At 43.6% G+C, this 19,969-nt stretch overlaps 1 protein-coding gene across 1 annotated transcript in view; it reads left to right on the top strand.

Moving 5' to 3' along the window:
• Positions 1–19,898, top strand: part of LOC139421170 (voltage-gated delayed rectifier potassium channel KCNH4-like) — a 29,291-nt gene extending 9,393 nt beyond the window's left edge. Inside the window, exons 2-16 of the mRNA XM_071171784.1 lie at positions 1,317–1,550; positions 2,088–2,234; positions 2,350–2,483; positions 4,225–4,465; positions 5,034–5,191; positions 5,888–6,095; positions 6,831–7,025; positions 9,291–9,490; positions 10,844–11,093; positions 14,429–14,643; positions 14,766–14,804; positions 16,529–16,911; positions 17,160–17,239; positions 17,979–18,055; positions 18,523–19,898. Of these exons, the coding sequence (XP_071027885.1) occupies positions 1,317–1,550; positions 2,088–2,234; positions 2,350–2,483; positions 4,225–4,465; positions 5,034–5,191; positions 5,888–6,095; positions 6,831–7,025; positions 9,291–9,490; positions 10,844–11,093; positions 14,429–14,643; positions 14,766–14,804; positions 16,529–16,911; positions 17,160–17,239; positions 17,979–18,055; positions 18,523–19,617 (3,656 nt within the window). The 3' untranslated portion in view covers positions 19,618–19,898. The remainder of the gene's footprint in view (positions 1–1,316; positions 1,551–2,087; positions 2,235–2,349; positions 2,484–4,224; positions 4,466–5,033; positions 5,192–5,887; positions 6,096–6,830; positions 7,026–9,290; positions 9,491–10,843; positions 11,094–14,428; positions 14,644–14,765; positions 14,805–16,528; positions 16,912–17,159; positions 17,240–17,978; positions 18,056–18,522) is intronic.
• The last annotated feature ends 71 nt before the right edge of the window (positions 19,899–19,969 follow it).

The raw sequence follows: 19,969 nt of genomic DNA, 5'->3' as shown, positions 1-19,969 counted from the left end.
CATATGCTTTTTATTAAAAACAATTACAAATTGCTATGGCAACCCAAGCCTGGGCACATAAAGTCTCATGTAGCTTCTGTACTAATTATCTCTACATGAGTCACTTAGAGACTGTGACATGTCAAGAGTTGAATGTCTTTCTCTACAGGAAATACTGTATATAACCTAACTCAATCTAAAGATATCTATACAGCTTTCAACAACAGCCAGACTTAGTCCATGGCTCAGTAGGCTGAGGGTTGCATGGGGCTCGGACTGTGGCAGAATTAACTTAACAAGAGATCTGGAGCAATTAGGTCCTCTTCACCACTCTGTGTGAACTAATGATCAATTAGACTTGTGTACTAAGTGTGTCTATAATACTGCCACAACATCTACAGTATTGTCAATACAAATGTCTATTTTCTCCTTGTGTTTCAAGGAGGACTTCTCCAGATTGCCTCATTAGCTAATGATAATGGGCTGCTTATGTAAAGACTTTCAAACGGTGACCTCAGTGTTTCCGCACTATGCATCTAATTATAACGGAGTAAATTGGTGTCTTGATTGACAGGGTATGATCAGACCATCACCACATGTACAGTCAAGAATAGGAAACTCTGGCCATGAAATTCTATCTTGTCCAACGCAACCCCCCCACCCCCCCTTGTGTGGAAAAGCAGTGGATGAATAGATGCATTATGGGATTGAATTCAGTCAGTGGAATCATTTCCTATGAAACTCTATACGGCAGTGACCCAATGGACTTGGAGTGACCCAATGGACTTGGAGTGACCCAATGGACTTCCCCTCTTCTCCTATCACATCCACCAGACTTCACAGGCCTAAACTTCAAAGCCTGCTCTGATGTCCCTGCAGGCTGCTGTGGGTGGGTTCTATGTGCTAGTTAGTTAGTTAGTTAGTTAGTTAGTTAGTTAGTTAGTTAGTTAGTTAGTTAGTTAGTTAGTTAGTTAGATCGACTGAGACCGAGACAGACAGAGCTCTTTTTCAGACAGCTAAAGGATGAAATAGACCCTGAGAAGAGAAAATGAGTGGGAGGAGAGAGATTCAGAAAGAAACCAGCAAGTGACTGAATTCCTAATGCTATGTTCTACCTTCATAGATGGCTGTATTCAACACAAGCTTAATTGTTAATTACATAGCCTAATTCAGCATCCAGGGGCAAGGACATTCATCCATTTAATGTCTGAATCACACAGTGTACTCGAGGGACAGAAATAATTGGTCGACCACTTTAACAGCAATCATTACATTACGCAGACAGAGTTAGGGTACAGTACATCATGTCTCTAATTTTCTCTCCTTGCTTTCCACAGACAGCAACTTCCTTCTTGGGAATGCCCAGGGTCGCCAAGGTTACCCCATCGTGTACTGCTCGGACGGCTTCTGCGAGCTGACGGGGTTTGTGCGCACTGAGGTGATGCAGAAAACATGCACGTGTCGCTTCCTGCACGGGGCGGAGACCAGTGAGAGGGTGAGGCAGCAGGTGGACAAGGCCCTGGAGGGACAGCATGAGTACCAGGGGGAGGTGTGCTTCTACATGAAGAACGGTGAGCATTCAGTCAACACATGGAGGCCCTCCATACAACATCATCTATCATCATCTATCTTCTACCATCATCTATCTTTTCAATGTATTTTTAGAACAATGGACAGAGGATGCAAGATACACCAAGTTCACTTCTGCACAATATGTGCAATACAGCCAAATACAGTCCTCAACTCCATGTGTCATTATAATTGAACTCTGGTGTTCAAGATCATTTAAATTCAGAGTGCAGATTATTTAATGGGACAATATACAAACGCTTTGAGAAATGTTATTGAGTAAATGTATTTTGGTTTATTTTCATTTTGATAAGAGATGAAAATGCAATTAATTGAAGGTTATTTGTTGACGTAAACATATACATTTACAGATTTTGTCGGCCGTGTCATTAGATTTGGGGTGGGATGGGATGGGGTCCTGAAAAATTATTGGGAAAAGAACGGGTTCCCCAGAAGTTCTGGCGGGACAAAATTGGGTCCCCGCTGAAAACATTTGAGTACCACGAAATCTAACTTCTTCTATAATGTTGCTTCCACAGGGAATCCATTCCGGTGCCTTCTTGACATTGTGCCAATTAAGAATGAGAAGGGTGAAGTGGTTCTATTCCTTTTCTCCTTCAAGGATGTCACTGAGTCGTACGGAAAAAGCCACCAGCACAGCAACAGGAGAGGGCGGGGGGCAACAGGTATCCTACTAACTCTGCAACACTGTGGCTTCCACCATATTGAACCGTTTATAGTTTAGACTATGATGATTTATTAAGTGTAATAACCCATTCATTATGGTCCTCGTGTCATCAGGCATCTCAGAGGACGCCCATCGGAGCAGAAAACGCAGCCGTTCCCACTTTTCCCAAGCCAGGGAGAGGGGAAGGACTGTCCTGTACCACCTCACCAACCAGTTCTCCAAGAGGGGCAAGGGGAAGCTGCCCAATGTGAGTTCCCATGGATCTCACCGTACTGTACAGTAGAGTGCGTTGACTCATTGACAAGAGGAAAGGCATCATTTCATTATATTACCAACTGCTTTCTGAAAGATGACGTCATTTGTTTTCATACCACAAGTAAAATCACATTCTTACCACATTCAAATGAAAACATATTTGAGCAGACGTGTTTTGTAGCAAATAGAGCGAGTTGACATTTACCTATCCATTTGAGGAAGGTTGAGCTTGGCCCAGATAGAGGAATTGATCAGGCAGCCTTTGAAGCTCCGGTCTGCTGTGTGTGGTCTTTGTAGTGCTGGTATATATAGAGCAACAGAGAGACGCAGTGTGGCCTTTTGCAGATTGGGACATGGGAAAGCTGGGGTATCATCTCACTAATTAAAGGAAAGTACCGGAAGAGAGGTCACCGTACGACACAGCAGTGGACAGACAGAACCAAGGATTTCCAACCTTTTCCCTCTTCCTCTGTTAAACACATGTTATATGAGGTAGTTGTTATTTAAAGATACGTCAATTGTACCGTTAAATGCTGAGAGACTTCAAACTTTGAAAAATCTATAACATTTATGAAAATTCACTGTCTCCAAATCCTTCCTTTTACATACTTGATGGGGATCAGTTGTTTAAGATTGTGTAAAAAATGTGGTTACCATTGACAACAGCAAGGGCTATGTGGCATTGCATGCTTTGAAACATGTTAAAATTTGTGCTTTTGCTGTGACAGTTCTGTACACATTCAGTTGTTGTTGTGCATCTAAATCCTCCATGTGCAATTACCAAGTAATTATCTCCCATAATGTCCCCAGCTATTATCCCACCAAGGGTTCCCACTTGGAGGTTCTGCTGACCTATTCAGCAGCCTCTCTAGTCATGTTGAAGAACGACAGAGGGAATTTACTTTCAGATCTCATGGGATCTCCATAGTACCTCATCCATATTTCATCTCCTTCATACTGTGTCATTTATGGAGGATAAAGTCGGGGATTCTGCATATGTGTCAAAAAGAACATGTCGATAACTGTCTCTCCCGGTCTTTCATGTATTGTAAAGTGAAATGAGGTTCCAGTTGATCCCTTTAGGTTCCATTTGAGGTTCAATTTTTCACCTTTATTTAACCAGGTAGACTAGTTGAGAACATGTTCTCATTTACAACTGTGACCTGGCCAAGATGAAGCAAAGCAGTGAGACAAAAACAACAACACAGAGTCACACATCAACAAACGTACAGTCAACAACACAAAATAAAATAAAAATAGAAACATCTATGTACAGTGTGCAAATGTAGAAGAGTAATGAAGGTTATATGTCTGTCTTGAAAAGATGCCATTGAACCCTTAAGATGTTTCTTGATTTTAGTTTCTGATTATTTGTGTAATTGTTTGACATTTTACTTCACTGTTAGGCGCTTAGTAACACAATCATTTCTCTGCACCCGCTTTACCATCTGCTAAACTGTGTACGCTACCAATAAACTTTGATTTGATGTCCTTTATTCCTAAAAATAACATTTACTTCTCCTCTCTTGTGCCACAGAGAAGTTTGGATTGTGGCCAAGGGAGAGCTGTAGACACTGATTTTGATGTAGCTAGGGCAAGTAGGTTTCAGTGCATTCTTGAGATGTTATCATAGGTACAAGTGCCACTGTGCCAGTGAGGTGTTTGAGGCTTTGTCTGTGACCTGGGACCTATGACCTATGACCTATGACCCTTGGCCCCTGTCTCCCCTGCAGAGTGTATTCCAGAAGCCCTCTCTCCCAGAGTACAAGGTGGCGGCGGTGCAGAAGTCCCGCTTCATCCTACTCCACTACAGCGTATCCAAGGCCCTGTGGGATTGGCTGATCCTCCTGGCTACCTTCTACGTGGCGGTCACCGTGCCCTTCAATGTCTGCTTCGTCAGTCACCAGGACGATGACTGTGACTCCCGTAGCACCATTGCCAGTGACATCGCTGTGGAAATGCTCTTCATTCTAGGTAACATACTGTTGTATAACAGTACTAAGAGTGGCAACGTAGTATTCCAATGGTAAATGTCATATCACTCTGGTGGCTAAATGAATTGGCACCAGTATCTAGCTCCTCTGGTATATAGTTGATCAATAATAGTTCTTTCCTGCTGTGGCAGTGGGTGTTTCCTTGGAAATCAGTCACGCTTGACTGTACTCTCTCACCCACCTGCATTACCAACTCATCATGGTGTCTGTGTCACCCCTGGTTACAGCTCACATTTTGAGCCACAATTAGAGACTTCCTGTCTCCGATGGATGTGTGATCCTAAAACAGCTGTGATGGGGCTCCGCCTTTTTTAAGTTGAGGAAATGGTAATTATGTGCAGTGACATTCACGTACAAAACTATCATCACCTCGTGTGTTATTCTAAACCGTTGGTGTCATGCCATAATTAGCATTTACAGCTCACCTGGAAAAATACTGGAATGTAGTAGCCTATCCACCCACTTTACTCACTTTTTGTGTAATTGAGTAAAGGATAAAATATTATTTTGCTCATGTTCTGCTGGGTTTTCTCCCTGTTCCTCCCCAGATATCATCCTGAACTTTAGGACCACCTTCGTGAGTCAGTCGGGTCAGGTGGTGTACGATGCCCGCTCAATCTACCTCCATTACTGTGGCACCTGGTTCTTTATAGACCTCTTTGCTGCTCTGCCCTTTGACCTCCTCTACGCCTTCAACATCACAGTGGTGAGTTTGTATGGGGGCATTAACTGTGCATGTATGGGTGTCATGGGCGTTTGGCTTCGCGTGTGTATGCAGTTCCTTATCCTATCTTGAACAGACAGTGCTTGTTCGATAGCCCTTCCCAGAATAATTGTTTTCCCTCTTAAAATATGTTGTTGGTCCTCTTTATTTCCCCTGAGCATTGAATTGTAACAGATTAGGTCTTGCCACCTCCATGCTTTATTGTGCTGCTCCTTCCTTCTCTCCAGTGTCCCTCCCCCTATCCACTAGCTGCACTCCCCATCGCTCTCTCTCTCTGTCTCACGGTTTAAATCTCAGCAAATAGCCTTCTCACTTAATCTTACCTGGGCTTCTGAGATGTGATACTGTTCAACTACCCCTTTTTTCCACCAATCATTTGTTTCTCAAGCTTTCCGAGAGATGTGCCGTTCTTTACTGATGAATGTATCTTTAGCCTCTGGGGGAAGTTGGATATCTGAGTGGTAGGAGGAATGTTTGCTCACTGCATCTCAGCTAGACCGTGTCCCTGGAGTTCAGTACCGAGGATAGATCATCTATACTGTATTAAAATGTCTGACGACTTTAACCGGACTATGACTCAACTCTCTAACGTCTTTTGGCCTTTACACATGTCACAATGCAAATGGTCATCTCTACATGAATCGTTGCATGTAAACATGTCCGTTACCTCCTGTCCAGACCTCGCTGGTCCACCTCCTGAAGACGGTGCGTTTGCTGCGGCTGCTGCGGTTGCTACAGAAGCTGGACCGTTACTCCCAGTACAGTGCTGTGGTCCTGACCCTGCTCATGTCTGTGTTCGCCCTGCTTGCCCACTGGATGGCCTGCGTCTGGTACGTCATCGGCCGTAAGGAGATAGAGAGCAGCGACCCTGTCACCTGGGATATAGGTGAGCGCCTGTTTGTGAGTGTTTGTGTGTGTATGTTTGTATATTGTGTGTGGTTGTTGGACCACTCTCACACAGTAGACACATCAACATAATGTTTCCTTTTGTTGAGCTCTTTGGCTTACTATAGGGAAGCAGCCATGGGTGACCGCTATTCTCTCTAAATGTGTCTGTAACACAGTAACTTATTTAACTTGTCTGACAGCTAGATGCTATGGCCCCTTTGCACGTTCGGTCCCTGGACAAGCCCGAATGCTTCTGAACTGGTCTCTCAGTCCATCTCCCTCCATAACACCCTCCCAGTCGACCTCACAGCAAGTGTAGGACAATGGACAGTGACTGTTTGAGACTACTCCCAGCAAGGATACCTCACACTCTATAATATCACCTCTGGATGGAGAGAATCATCAGTCAAGCAGACACAAAGGAAAAACCTATCCAAACTCTTTCACTGGTCTCCTATCAGATCCCTGTAAAGCATTTTTATTTTTCTCCTCCCCTCTCCCCCCCTCTCTCAATTCAATTCAATTCAAGGGCTTTATTGGCATGGGAAACATACTGTATGTTAACATTGCCAAAGCAAGTGAAGTAGATAACAAACAAAAGTGAAATACACAATAAAAATGAACAGTAAACTCTCTCTCTCTTTCTCTCCCCCCCCCCCCCCCCCCCCCCCCTCTCACTCTCTCTCTCTCTTTCTCCCTCCCTCTGTCCTCTCTGTCCTGTTGTACTCTCCAGGCTGGCTGCAGGAGCTGGGGAAGCGGTTGGAGACCCCATACATCAACAGTACGGTTGGCGGCCCCTCCATGCCCAGTGCCTACATCGCCTCCCTCTACTTCACCCTGAGCAGCCTCACCAGTGTGGGCTTTGGCAATGTGTGTGCCAACACAGACGCCGAGAAGATCTTCTCCATCTGCATCATGCTCATGGGGGGTAAGTCCATCTGCATCATGCTCATGGGGGATCAGTCCATCTGCATCATGCTCATGGGGGGTAGGTCCATCTGCATCATGCTCATGGGGGATAAGTCAATCTGCATCATGCTCATGGGGGATCAGTCCATCTGCGTCATGTTCATGGGGTGATAAGTCCATCTGCATCATGCTCATGGGGGTAAGTCCATCTACATCATGCTCATGGGGGGTAAGTCCATCTGCATCATGCTCATGGGGGTAAGTCCATCTGCGTCATACTCATGGGGGTAAGTTCATCTGCATCATGCTCATCAAGTTAGTTGGAAGCGAGGCAGTGTTAGTAGACATCTTGAGACACAAGCTGTCTTAATAAGATTTCTTGAAGACATTTGTTGTTTTTAAGACATCTTTAGCAGTCATTCTTTCAAGACATCAAATCAAATGAAATGCATTTATATAGCCCTTCTTACATCAGCTGATATCTCAAAGTGCTGTACAGAAACCCAGCCTAAAACCCCAAACAGCAAGCAATGCAGGTGTAGAAGCATGGTGGCTAGGAAAAACTCCCTAGAAAGGCCAAAACCTAGGAAGAAACCTAGAGAGGAACCAGGCTATGAGGGGTGGCCAGTCCTCTTCTGGATGTGCCGGGTGGAGATTATAACAGAACATGGCCAAGATGTTCAAATGTTCATAAATGACCAACATGGTCAAATAATAATAATCACAGTAGTTGTTGAGGGTGCAACAAGTCAGTACCTCAGGAGTAAATGTCAGTTGGCTTTTCATAGCCGATCATTAAGAGTATCTCTACCGCTCCTGCTGTCTCTAGAGAGTTGAAAAGAGCAGGTCTGGGACAGATAGCATGGCCGGTGAACAGGTCAGCGTTCCATAGCCGCAGGCAGAACAGTTGAAACTGGAGCAGCAGCACGGCCAGGTGGACTGGAGACAGCAAGGAGTCATCATGCCAGGTAGTCCTGAGAGAAAGAAAGAGAGAATTAGGGGGAGCATACTTAAATTCACACAGGACACCGGATAAGAAAGGAGAAGTACTCCAGATATAACAGACTGACCCTAGCCCCCGACACGTAAACTACTGCAGCATAAATGTATTACATGAGTTACAGACATGTATTTAAACCTCTTAAGGACCCGCCCCTTTAAAAAAAAAAATTGCCTAAAATTAAAATGACATACCCAAATCTAACTGCCTGTAACTCAAGCCCTGAAACAAGGATATGCATATTCTACCATTTGAAAGGAAACACTTTGAAGTTTGTGGAAATGTGAAAGGAATGTAGAAGAATATAACCCATTAGATCTGTTAATTTTTTGTATTTTTTTTGTACCATCATCTTTGAAATGAAAGAGAAAAGCCATAATGTGTTATTCCAGCTCGGTTGCACAAATGCTGATGCTCCAGATACTCAACTAGTCTAAAGAAGGCCAGTTGTATTGCTTCTTTAATCAGGACAACAGCTTTCAGCTGTGCTAACATAATTGCAAAAGGGTTTTCTAATGATCAATTAGCCTTTCAAAATGATCAACTTGGATTAGCTAACACAATGTGCCATTGGAACACAGGAGTGATGGTTGCTGATAATGGGCCTCTGTACGCCTATGTAGATATTCCATTAAAAATCAGCCATTTCCAGCTACAGTAGTCATTTACAACATTAACAATGTCTACACTGTATTTCTTATCAATTTTATGTTATTTTAATGGACAAAAAAAAATGCTTTCCTTTCAAAAACAAGGACAATTATATGTGACCCCAAACTTTTGAACGGTAGTGTATGTGCAAGGTTTTATACTGATCCAATGAACCATTGCATTTCTGTTCCAAATAATGAATCAAGACTGCCTAAATGTGCCTAATTGGTTTATTGATACATTTTCAAGTTCATAACTGTGCACTATCCTCAAACACTATCATGGTATTATTTCACTGTAATATCTACTGTAAATTGGACAATGAAGTTAGATTAACAAGAATTTAAGGTTTCTGTCCATATCAGATATATTATTATTTTTTGTTTCTTACAATCTCATGATAATCACATTTGCCTACATTAGCTCAACCGTCACGCGGACGGGACACCGATCCTGAAGGAGTTTGTATTAAGATGTCTCGAGATGTCTTCACAAATCTCTTAAGAAAAGTCTTAAGGCATGGTGATGGCTGGGTATGACTCTCTTCTGCATATGTATGTGCTTTGAGCACAAAGGAGTAATCTTGTAATACTCCTTGACCCCCATGTTTCCTGTTCCTTGTCCGACCTTCAGCCCTAATGCATGCAGTGGTCTTCGGTAACGTGACGGCCATCATCCAGCGCATGTACTCTCGGCGCTCGCTCTACCACACGCGTATGAAGGACATCAAGGACTTTATCCGTGTGCACCGTCTGCCCCAGCTGCTGAAACAGAGGATGTTGGAGTACTTCCAGACCACCTGGTCTGTCAACAACGGCATCAATGCCAATGAGGTGGGTCACATGACACATATGTATTTAACAATGGTGGTAACAAACTCCGGCCAATGATTACAACGATCCAATGCTTTCAAATCCCCGATGAGGAGTGGGCAAGTGCACACTTTAGGATAAGGATGGAAAATTGGGATGCAGCCATTAGGGTAGACAAACATACTGTACTGACAGACTGGTCTTTATATATTTTCCGATGTAAATAAATATCCTTTCAGAGAGAGTACACCTTACGGTGGGAATAGTTAATTCATTTTCTACAGTCATCTTTTGTGTCACTGCCAAGGTCTTTCTATCAGATGGTGTTGACAGTGTGGGTGTGTATTGTCACATTCAGACATAGATGGCCTCGTGGTCTAGTCGTGTCTCCGTGTGGGATGGAGGATTCTAAACCATCTCCACCTTTCTTTCCCAATCTTCTCTCAGTCTTTGCCCAATGGGGTTAGATTGGTTCTTTTAGAAAGTCGTCTTTTGTTCACAGTGATGGGCTTAGACCTAATATGGGCTAAAACGGCTCCCTATTGTTGGAATTCCTACAGCATTCCTTGCATCTTGATTCCTTGGTGCCGCTACGGCAGTTTAGGATTGCAGTTGTTCCGAATTGTTGAAATTGTGGTGTTGAGGTGTGGTTATTTTTTATTCTCATTGTTTTATTTGTAATGCACTTTTGTCTTCCTGTTTGTGAGAAAGTGTTTGTACCTAGGGCACCATTAGGAATGAGGCCCTGGTCTCATTTGGGCTGCTCTGAATAAATACAAGTTAATAAAACCTTTTTTAAGTATCTTCATTATAGACTACAGAGACACAGGAATAAAAAAGATGGTACTCATTTACACCCTCTCATCATCAGCTTCATCATTTATTCTCTGCTGAAGGCGCGACAACAGACGCTACGAAGGATCCCGAGATCTCGCAGATTTCTTACACCTCTTAGCTGGTGCTACTGCCAGTCTAGCACTAGTGAAACAGATCTACAGTGCACATTGTATGTAGAGATTTGAGTCATCTAAGAAAGCTCCCATGAAAACAACTACTGTACATTGAAGTGTGTAGCCACTAGCGAAAATATAGCTAGAGTCCAACACAAAATACAAGATACTGTATACTCACTGAGAATTGTGTGTGTTTCAACAATAAATCTAATACATGTTTGTGAATAACTGGTGATTGGCTCTCCTCACAGTGTTCATAGGCTTGAACTGGGTTTCTACCGGTCTATCTCATCTCATCTGACACATTACATTCCTTTAGCCTTCATCCTCGGACACCACTGTCCCTCTCTGGCACCTCTGTAATCTGATACAAAACCATTGCATTGTGGGTGTTGATGTCATCCTTCTCTCCTCCTGTCAGCTGCTGCGTGACTTCCCAGACGAACTTCGTGCGGACATCGCCATGCACCTGAACAAGGACATCCTGCAGCTGCCAGTGTTTGAGCGGGCCAGTAGGGGGTGTCTGCGCTCCCTCTCCTTGCACATCAAGACCTCGTTCTGTGCTCCGGGAGAGTACCTAATCCGCCAGGGGGACGCGCTGCAGGCCAACTACTTTGTCTGCTCTGGGTCTCTAGAGGTGCTGAAGGGCGGCATGGTCCTTGCTATCCTGGGTACGTCTTAGACAACTCACTTCCCTGTTCTGGAGTACACTTTATTTTCATATTTTCCTTCTTCTGTCTCTCATGTCGGCGTTCCGTCTCTGTTATCAACTCTTTGGCAGAGTCTGAAATTGAATCTTATTCCCTTTATAGTGGAATACTTTTGGCCAGAAAAGCAGTGCACTATATAGGTGTCGTGTCTTTACTATCATTAAATTGAAGACATAGTTTTATCAAAGATTCCCTGTAATTAGTATAACGCAATCAAAGTAATTAATCGTGTAACTGTAAATAACTAGGAAATAGGGCTAACCAAGGAAAGTATTCAGATTACAAAGTTATAATTTCCCAATATAACCTTTCAGATATTTTCATATATGATCAATAGTCTTCTGATTAATGATTTATTTATTTTACCTCTCGTTAGTCTCATTCCAAACGTCGTAAATTGTTGGCTATCTGCACGAACCCAGTCTTCACTATGAGTCATCCATATATCAATTGTCTTACAGTGCCTTGCAAAAGTATTCGGCCCCCTTGAACTTTGCGACCTTTTGCCACATCTCAGGCTTCAAACATAAAGATATAAAACTGTATTTTTTTGTGAAGAATCAACAACAAGTGGGACACAATCATGAAGTGGAACGACATTTATTGGATATTTCAAACTTTTTTAACAAATCAAAAACTGAAAAATTGGGCGTGCAAAATTATTCAGCCCCTTTACTTTCAGTGCAGCAAACTCTCTCCAGAAGTTCAGTGAGGATCTCTGAATGATCCAATGTTGACCTAAATGACTAATGATGATAAATACAATCCACCTGTGTGTAATCAAGTCTCCGTATAAATGCACCTGCACTGTGATAGTCTCAGAGGTCCGTTAAAAGCGCAGAGAGCATCATGAAGAACAAGGAACACACCAGGCAGGTCCGAGATACTGTTGTGAAGAAGTTTAAAGCCGGATTTGGATACAAAAAGATTTCCCAAGCTTTAAACATCCCAAGGAGCACTGTGCAAGCGATAATATTGAAATGGAAGGAGTATCAGACCACTGCAAATCTACCAAGACCTGGCCGTCCCTCTAAACTTTCAGCTCATACAAGGAGAAGACTGATCAAAGATGCAGCCAAGAGGCCCATGATCACTCTGGATGAACTGCAGAGATCTACAGCTGAGGTGGGAGACTGTCCATAGGACAACAATCAGTCGTATATTGCACAAATCTGGCCTTTATGGAAGAGTGGCAAGAAGAAAGCCATTTCTTAAAGATATCCATAAAAAGTGTCGTTTAAAGTTTGCCACAAGCCACCTGGGAGACACACCAAACATGTGGAAGAAGGTGCTCTGGTCAGATGAAACCAAAATTGAACTTTTTGGCAACAATGCAAAATGTTATGTTTGGCGTAAAAGCATCACAGCCATCACCCTGAACACACCATCCCCACTGTCAAACATGGTGGTGGCAGCATCATGGTTTGGGCCTGCTTTTCTTCAGCAGGGACAGGGAAGATGGTTAAAATTGATGGGAAGATGGATGGAGCCAAATACAGGACCATTCTGGAAGAAAACCTGATGGAGTCTGCAAAAGACCTGAGACTGGGACGGAGATTTGTCTTCCAACAAGACAATGATCCAAAACATAAAGCAAAATCTACAATGGAATGGTTCAAAAATAAACATATCCAGGTGTTAGAATGGCCAAGTCAAAGTCCAGACCTGAATCCAATCGAGAATCTGTGGAAAGAACTGAAAACTGCTGTTCACAAATGCTCTCCATCCAACCTCACTGAGCTCGAGCTGTTTTGCAAGGAGGAATGGGAAAAAAATTCAGTCTCTCGATGTGCAAAACTGATAGAGACATACCCCAAGCGACTTACAGCTGTAATCGCAGCAAAAGGTGGCGCTACAAAGTATTAACTTAAGGGGGCTGAATAATTTTGCACGCCCAATTTTTCAGTTTTTGATTTGTTAAAAAAGTTTGAAATATCCAATAAATGTCGTTCCACTTCATGATTGTGTCCCACTTGTTGTTGATTCTTCACAAAAAAATACAGTTTTATATCTTTATGTTTGAAGCCTGAAATGTGGCAAAAGGTCGCAAAGTTCAAGGGGGCCGAATACTTTCGCAAGGCACTGTAAATCATTTATGTATTACTAACTAAGTAATTCACAGAAATGCATAAACAAACAGTAAATATGGTTACATGAAATGATAGAATGTGCCCTAGTGGGCTGAACCGACATGGCAGCTTGTTAGACAGAGGGGCAATGGTGGGTCGACAGAGAGTTAATTATAACAATTAAAATGCTAATCCCTTACACATGAATGCTCACTCATTCGGGAACAATTGCAATCAATATATATATTTACGCTATTTACGCTCAGTGTGTCGTCTTGATCGCTGGTGAAAAGTTCATTTCTTTTGCAGAATTGTCAGTTTCTCTCCCTCTCTCGGTTGTGGTTAGAGGGTATTGTTCAGAGTCACAGAATGGATGTTTCGGCAGTTGTTGTTCTTCTCGTTCAATGATGCCGAATTCCTAGCTGCAGACTAGTAATTAGTATCAAGGACTTATTCTTATTCTGTCGGTATCGATAGTCTAAGAGTTTTAACCACGTGGTATGGTTAAAAGATTCAGCAATGGTCTACAACCTTCCGTGCCTCTCCTAATGGAGAAAAACATGGTCTGCTGATAATTTCTCAAAGTGGGGTTTTATCCAGAATGGCAGAAGAGGATGTCTGACCCTAACTGGTAGTCCTCTGATTTAGTTCAAAACAAAAGGGAATTGTATTTGTCTTCATTAAACAGTCCACAATAATCTTACACCATTATTCAAACAGTATTATCCTCACTCATTCATCTTATACAACAATTAGATGTAAACCTCATATCTGAGGCTATCATATAAACAGCGTTATGGTAATGTGGCCACACCGTCTCTCTTGAGCTTCCCAAGTTGTTCCAAACGGACCAGTTCGTAGCTGGATTCTTCACCGATCTTTTACACTTTCTCTGGAACATGAAATTTGTTTGTACCTCACGTTCTGTGAGGTGGAAGGATTTCCTTTGTCTCCATGAAAACTTCTCTCTATAACTGCGTGTCCATGAGGCAGGGTCTTCCTTAGGAATTTACGACCTCACTCTGCCCACAGCAGTCTGGTTTTAGAAGCAGAGAGCGGGGGATGGTGCTCGCTGTACTCAAAGAGGACAACATCATGACATAGGGAATAGGGAGCTGGTTTCCTTTTTCCCTCAATTGTTATCTCAGCAATATGGATGTTGTCATTATACTGTATGAGAGGAGAATCAAATCAACTCAGATTATTAATTGGGTAATCTGTCTCTAGGCAAAGGTGATCTGATTGGGGCAGACCTGACAGCGCAAGACCAGGTGATCAAGACCAATGCGGACGTGAAGGCTCTGACCTACTGTGACCTGCAGCACATCAGTGTCCGTGCCCTGAGGGAGGTCCTGGGCCTCTACCCAGAGTATGGCAGTCGCTTCAGCTCTGATATCCACCACAACCTCACCTACAACCTGAGAGAGGGCAGCGAGGCAGAGGTGAGAACCACACATGCTCACTCAATCACTCTCTCACTCACTCAATCACTCACTCAAAGTTTACTCTATGTGGACTGTGTAAACTGTAACGGAATTGTGATTCATTCTGACTCACTGTCCAGGGACTGACAAGGTTCTCACGGTCCCCTCTGCTCTCTCAGGTAAATGTGTGCCTTTTTATTACTATACTACAGATGGTGATTACTATGACCTGTCAGTCTGCTACTGACAGATAACTCAGGGATGCTCCTACAGCCACAGCCAACACATCTACATAGTCCCAGTTTCACATCATCAACAAATCAGAGCTCAGAACATTTGTAGTCATAGCCAGAATCTTTTAAGCTAAATGTCCAAATAAAATATTTACACCTTGAGATGTGAATAGTCTTTGTGACTCATCATTCCATTTTTCAAAGTGTTTGAATATTTGGTCTGGGACAGAGACATTTAAATGATTGAGGTTGATATGAGGGTTCTGGTCCCTGACCCGTTGCCCTTCCCTCTTAGGTGAACATATAACTTGATAAAAGGCTGAACGCAATGTTCTCATCTAGCCCATTCCCAGATAGAACTTCTCTCTGAAAGAAGCAGGATTGCAACTCTCACGGCCCCATTTTGCCACCTTTGTTGAGAGCTTAACAAAGGGCTGTCATTAGTGTGTTTACTGTGTGTGTATCTCTGTGAGGCTGATCTTGTACTCTTGTTTTTTTCCTGTATTTGTGTGGGTGTTGGAGTAGGCATATGCCTTTGTGTGCGTGCACATGCATGTGTGTTTCTATGACATGTGAGTGTCCACGTGTTAATGATTCTACATTGTGCGTGGGAGTTAACTGATTCTCTCAAAAGTAATTTACCAGTATGTGAAAATTGTCTGGTAGAAATAAACGTAATAATAATAATAATCTGACCGGAAAAATGTAACTCTGAAGAATAACAATTAACAGCTAAATAATCTAACTCCTACTGAAAATGCCAAGTAGGCAGTGCACCTAATTGAGAGGAACAGCACTGACTCACAGCAGAACAGCTATTTGAAGGAAATTACACACAGTCTCTTGTTACCGAAGTAGGTGAGGATGGAGGTGGAGTGGTCCGGAGGGGGGCTGGACCCTGATTAGCATTTTTTAAACACCTGAAACATATGTTTCCTTCAATTTAGAGCCATAAACATTATGTCTAATTCTATTCTACACATTCCAGACCGTGTTATTCTGACTGTTGTAAATCACAAATCTCAATATACTGCACGAACATGCCTAGGATATAGTATTTATATAGTATTTTTCTAAATCTAAACATACCTCTTGACAGGTCTGGTGGTTATTTTTTGAAAGAAACTAAATATGCTTCTCTGCATCTCTGATAAAATCTGGGTGAAAGATTAAGATTATTCAGTGCACTTAGTAATTGCTTGGTTTTCTAAAGTCTACCAACTTTGCCAGCAGGCATGCCAGCTAAGATAGTTAGATAAGCTACTCTAAAGTGATTGACAGCCTGAAATGGCTTGGTAGCTAGTTATGAGGTTGGGAGATTGGGAACGTATCTAGCTGGCTAGCTAAAGCCAACTCCATAGAAAATTCTATGGCTCTAGATTGCAGGAGAAAGCTGTTTCAGGTGTTTGAAAATATTACAATTCTCCAACATGCCCCCCTCCGGACAATCCCCCAGCCATCCTCGCATACTCTGTGCCCCCTCAGATTTTTAGAGTGCATGACGCCCCTGCTACCCATTACCGGCAGCTAAAATCACATTTAACTCTGTGTGTATCACTCTCTCTCCTCCTCCACTGGCAATAGGCTACTGGAGGGCATGCATGGTTGTTTGTGAGAACTACAGAGAACCTGTTACTCATGCCTTTCCTCTCCCACCCTCTGCCCCTCAGGAGCGAGTTGATAAGGACCACAAGCTTCCCTTCATTGTGGAGGCAGAAGATGTGGAGTCTGGTGAGGACATGAGCCACTGTCCCACCGGTGCATCCCACCAAGGACAGTTGCTCCTGATGCATGGCCTGAGCAGCCCCGTCTGCCACCCTGGCCTCAGCAGCCTGGTGGGGGAGGAGCTTCGACATGTCAGTGCGCTCCAACTCTGCCGCTCCCCAGCCCAGGGCTGCAGAGGCCGTAGCCCCTCCCCTCAGCTGCTGTCCAATGAGGAGGTTACTCCCGCCCCAGTGCCCAACATGGTCACAGATCACAGCCCATCCCATAGGCCAGCCAAGCTGCTCCTACCCTCCCTACATTGTGTCAGCCCTCTGGACCTCAGCCCCAGGTGAGTAATGAGACATAAGTGTCAATCAAAATGACTAGCGTTTGTATTTCATTAGCCCAGTACCTGAGCCTAAGTTTTGTAGGATGATAAGACTATAACCACTAACCAAAAAGTAAATCACATTTTCCAATGGATTTACCCGGTAATAAAAGCAAAGACAGATTACAGTTCAATTTATTTCACTGAAAATCACTTCATATTTAATCATAACCCACTTAAGTATGAACCTCTCTTCCGATCTCCTCTAGGGTTGTGGATGGAATTGAGGATAATGGGCAGTCTTTTCACTTCAATGTGGATCAAGGCGAGGCAAAGACCAATAGCAAAGGTAATGGTCTCAGGTTAAACAATGGTTTAACTACAAAAATATATATTATTCTAACAGTGGTTTTCTTTTTTTCAATTTAAAGTTTTATTAAGTTTTCTTGTTTTTACAGCAGCTTACACAACATGCATCTGCACATTTCCCTAGTCACCCCGTTCACTCTGTCCAGTTTGAAATATAGTTGAATAGTGGAGACCAGAGTCTATCAAACTTGGGCTGTCTCTTGTGGAGGTCATAAGTGAGCTTTTCAAGAGGGAGAAAGTCAACAATCTGGTCAATCCACATTGTAAATGTAGGAGGGGTATTAGAGGCCCACAATAGAAGAATACATTTCTTAGCAAAGTATGTAATAGTCATGAGCAAATTTTCTCTGTCAGGATCAAGAACAAAGTCCTGCTGGGCATTAAGAAGATAGATGCACGTGGTCATATCAAACTGTACATCTAGTATTTTCTGTGCAGCAGTATGTATAGATTGCCAGAATCTGACAATCTCTCTACAGCTCCAAAATACATGCATATAGGTTTAACAGTGGTTTTCTAACAGTAAATAGAAACGTGTTTTAGGCAAGGATACTGAATTGATTGGTCAGAAAATTGCTTTTTTAGAATGATCCAAAGCAGTACAAGTAGGCTTTTCATACAAATGAAATGGTCTGAGCAAAGTGCTTTATGTTGGAGTGGGGTGTGAAAGCACTGATCACATCCATACTTTCCCATCCCACCCCCCCCCCCCCCCATAGACCCATTCCAGGTGAGCGCCAACTTACTTCTGGAAACAGAGGAGGTGAGACAGAACATCAGCCAGCTAAGCAAAGAGGTATGAACATACGATCACATTGACGGAATAAATGGACACATAAACGAACATAATGATGTATCAACGAACTGATAAATGAATGATTTGCTCCATCTAGGTAGAAAGAGCTCAAGAGACGCAAACTTTTTTGTTCTCCCACTTCATTTTCCGTACTCTACTTTCGCTGTACCCTAAAGAGTGTCGAAAAACAGGTCATCTCTGACACACTTTCAGCACTACATACACCACTCAGGCTATGTAGGCAAGAGAACATTTAAAGACATTTTTCCTCAAATAAAATGTAGGATTGTTAAATTGGAGATGGTCCAGATTTGAAAGCTCACGTAACACCGACTGATAATTTATGACTGTGCTTGTTTTTGTTTTCTACCATTTCTGACCTAGAAAGAGACAGCCTTGGAATAATTACTATTCAACCAAGCAACAGATTATAGCTTTCATTATTCTGCATGCCATCTATTTTCCAGATGAATACCCTTAACCAGGAGGTGTCCAACCTGACCAAGGAGCTCCATGAGATGATGTGTTTCCTGCAGGGCCATGTGACCATGTTTCATTACCCCTCTGCCATCTCCACCTATCCTTACGGCCTGCAGATGGCCCCTAACCCCAACCTCAGCAGCAACATGACTGCTGCCAATGACTGGCAGACACGGGTGCCTTTCAGTATGCCTGCTGGACCTCACCCATCTCACCTACAACATGACCCCCTCAGCCACCCCGCCAGGAATATGTGGGCCTACAGTGGGGTGCCCCCCCAGGGCAGAGGTCCCGCCATGGGTCAGAAGGTGGAGGTTGAGCACCTTCACCAGACGTCCAATCCCAGGTCATCCTGTTTACACCTGTGCTGCTCGGACAGAGGCAGAACCACTGGTCAGGGACTTGAAGCCCAGTATAGGCCTTTCCCGACCTCCAGAACTACACCCAACTCTCCCTACATGGGCCACTCCCAATGCCGGACTGTGCCATCTCTTCTGAATCTCAGCTCTGCCTTCCCAGTACTCCCAGGTGCGGGTCCTGGTCAAGTTGAGTTCAAAGCCTCCATCCCCACCATCAGTACCTTTCGTCCCCTATGTTCCCCAGGCAGCCTCAGCCAGTCCCACCCCTCCCTGAGTGTCCAGGTCAACTCTGACCGCAGCCATTCACCGTCCATCTCCCCAACGTCTATCCACATCTCACTGACCCCTACCGGCCAACCACAGCTCCACACCACCTTCAGCTCTCAGTCAGGGGGCTACACGTCTGTCAGCCCAACATACAATCAGACGCACAACCAGACCACCCCCCAGGGGCAGGGTTCTCTCAACAGAGCCAGGAAGAATGACCTGGTGGGCTCCAGCCCTGTCCACACACTGGACTCATCCCTACCGCTGGTGGGGCAGCCAGCAGGGCAAGGGCCAGACTGTGGAGGGCCTAACATTGAGTATCCACGGGGCAGGGAGAGTCCTAGGAGGATGCAAAGTGATGCTGAGCAGGCAGAGTCCCAGACCCAGGAGACCAACATCAGCACACAGCAGGTCCTGGAAGTCGAGCCTCTCTGGGGCTTGGAGGTGACACATTAGTAGCTGTCTGGAGACCCACAGAGACCAGATAAATAAACTGGAACATTACTGCTGCAAAGTAACGCTGAGCCCATCAACTCAACTCTCCCGTTTTGGTTGCATCTCTTATGCTACATGAGTTTACATCTGAGAAATTAATGATTGCTTTACAGTCTAAAACGTACACCACACAGCAATCACACTACATAATATCGACACTGATTGTACTACTACTTGATGTACTGTTTATTTAATTTGACTGTAAATACATCATTGATATGGACCAGAGATTAAGAAGACAAGCTGACTCAGTTTACAAAAATATTAATCTTTGTGTTTTATTACGCATTTCTTGTGAACTGAAAGTTAGGTA

The sequence above is a fragment of the Oncorhynchus clarkii genome, chromosome 12 (assembly GCF_045791955.1).
Source record: "Oncorhynchus clarkii lewisi isolate Uvic-CL-2024 chromosome 12, UVic_Ocla_1.0, whole genome shotgun sequence".
Lineage (NCBI taxonomy): Eukaryota > Metazoa > Chordata > Actinopteri > Salmoniformes > Salmonidae > Oncorhynchus > Oncorhynchus clarkii.
Note: the sequence above shows the minus strand (reverse complement) of the source record. Positions and strands in the feature narration are given on the sequence as shown.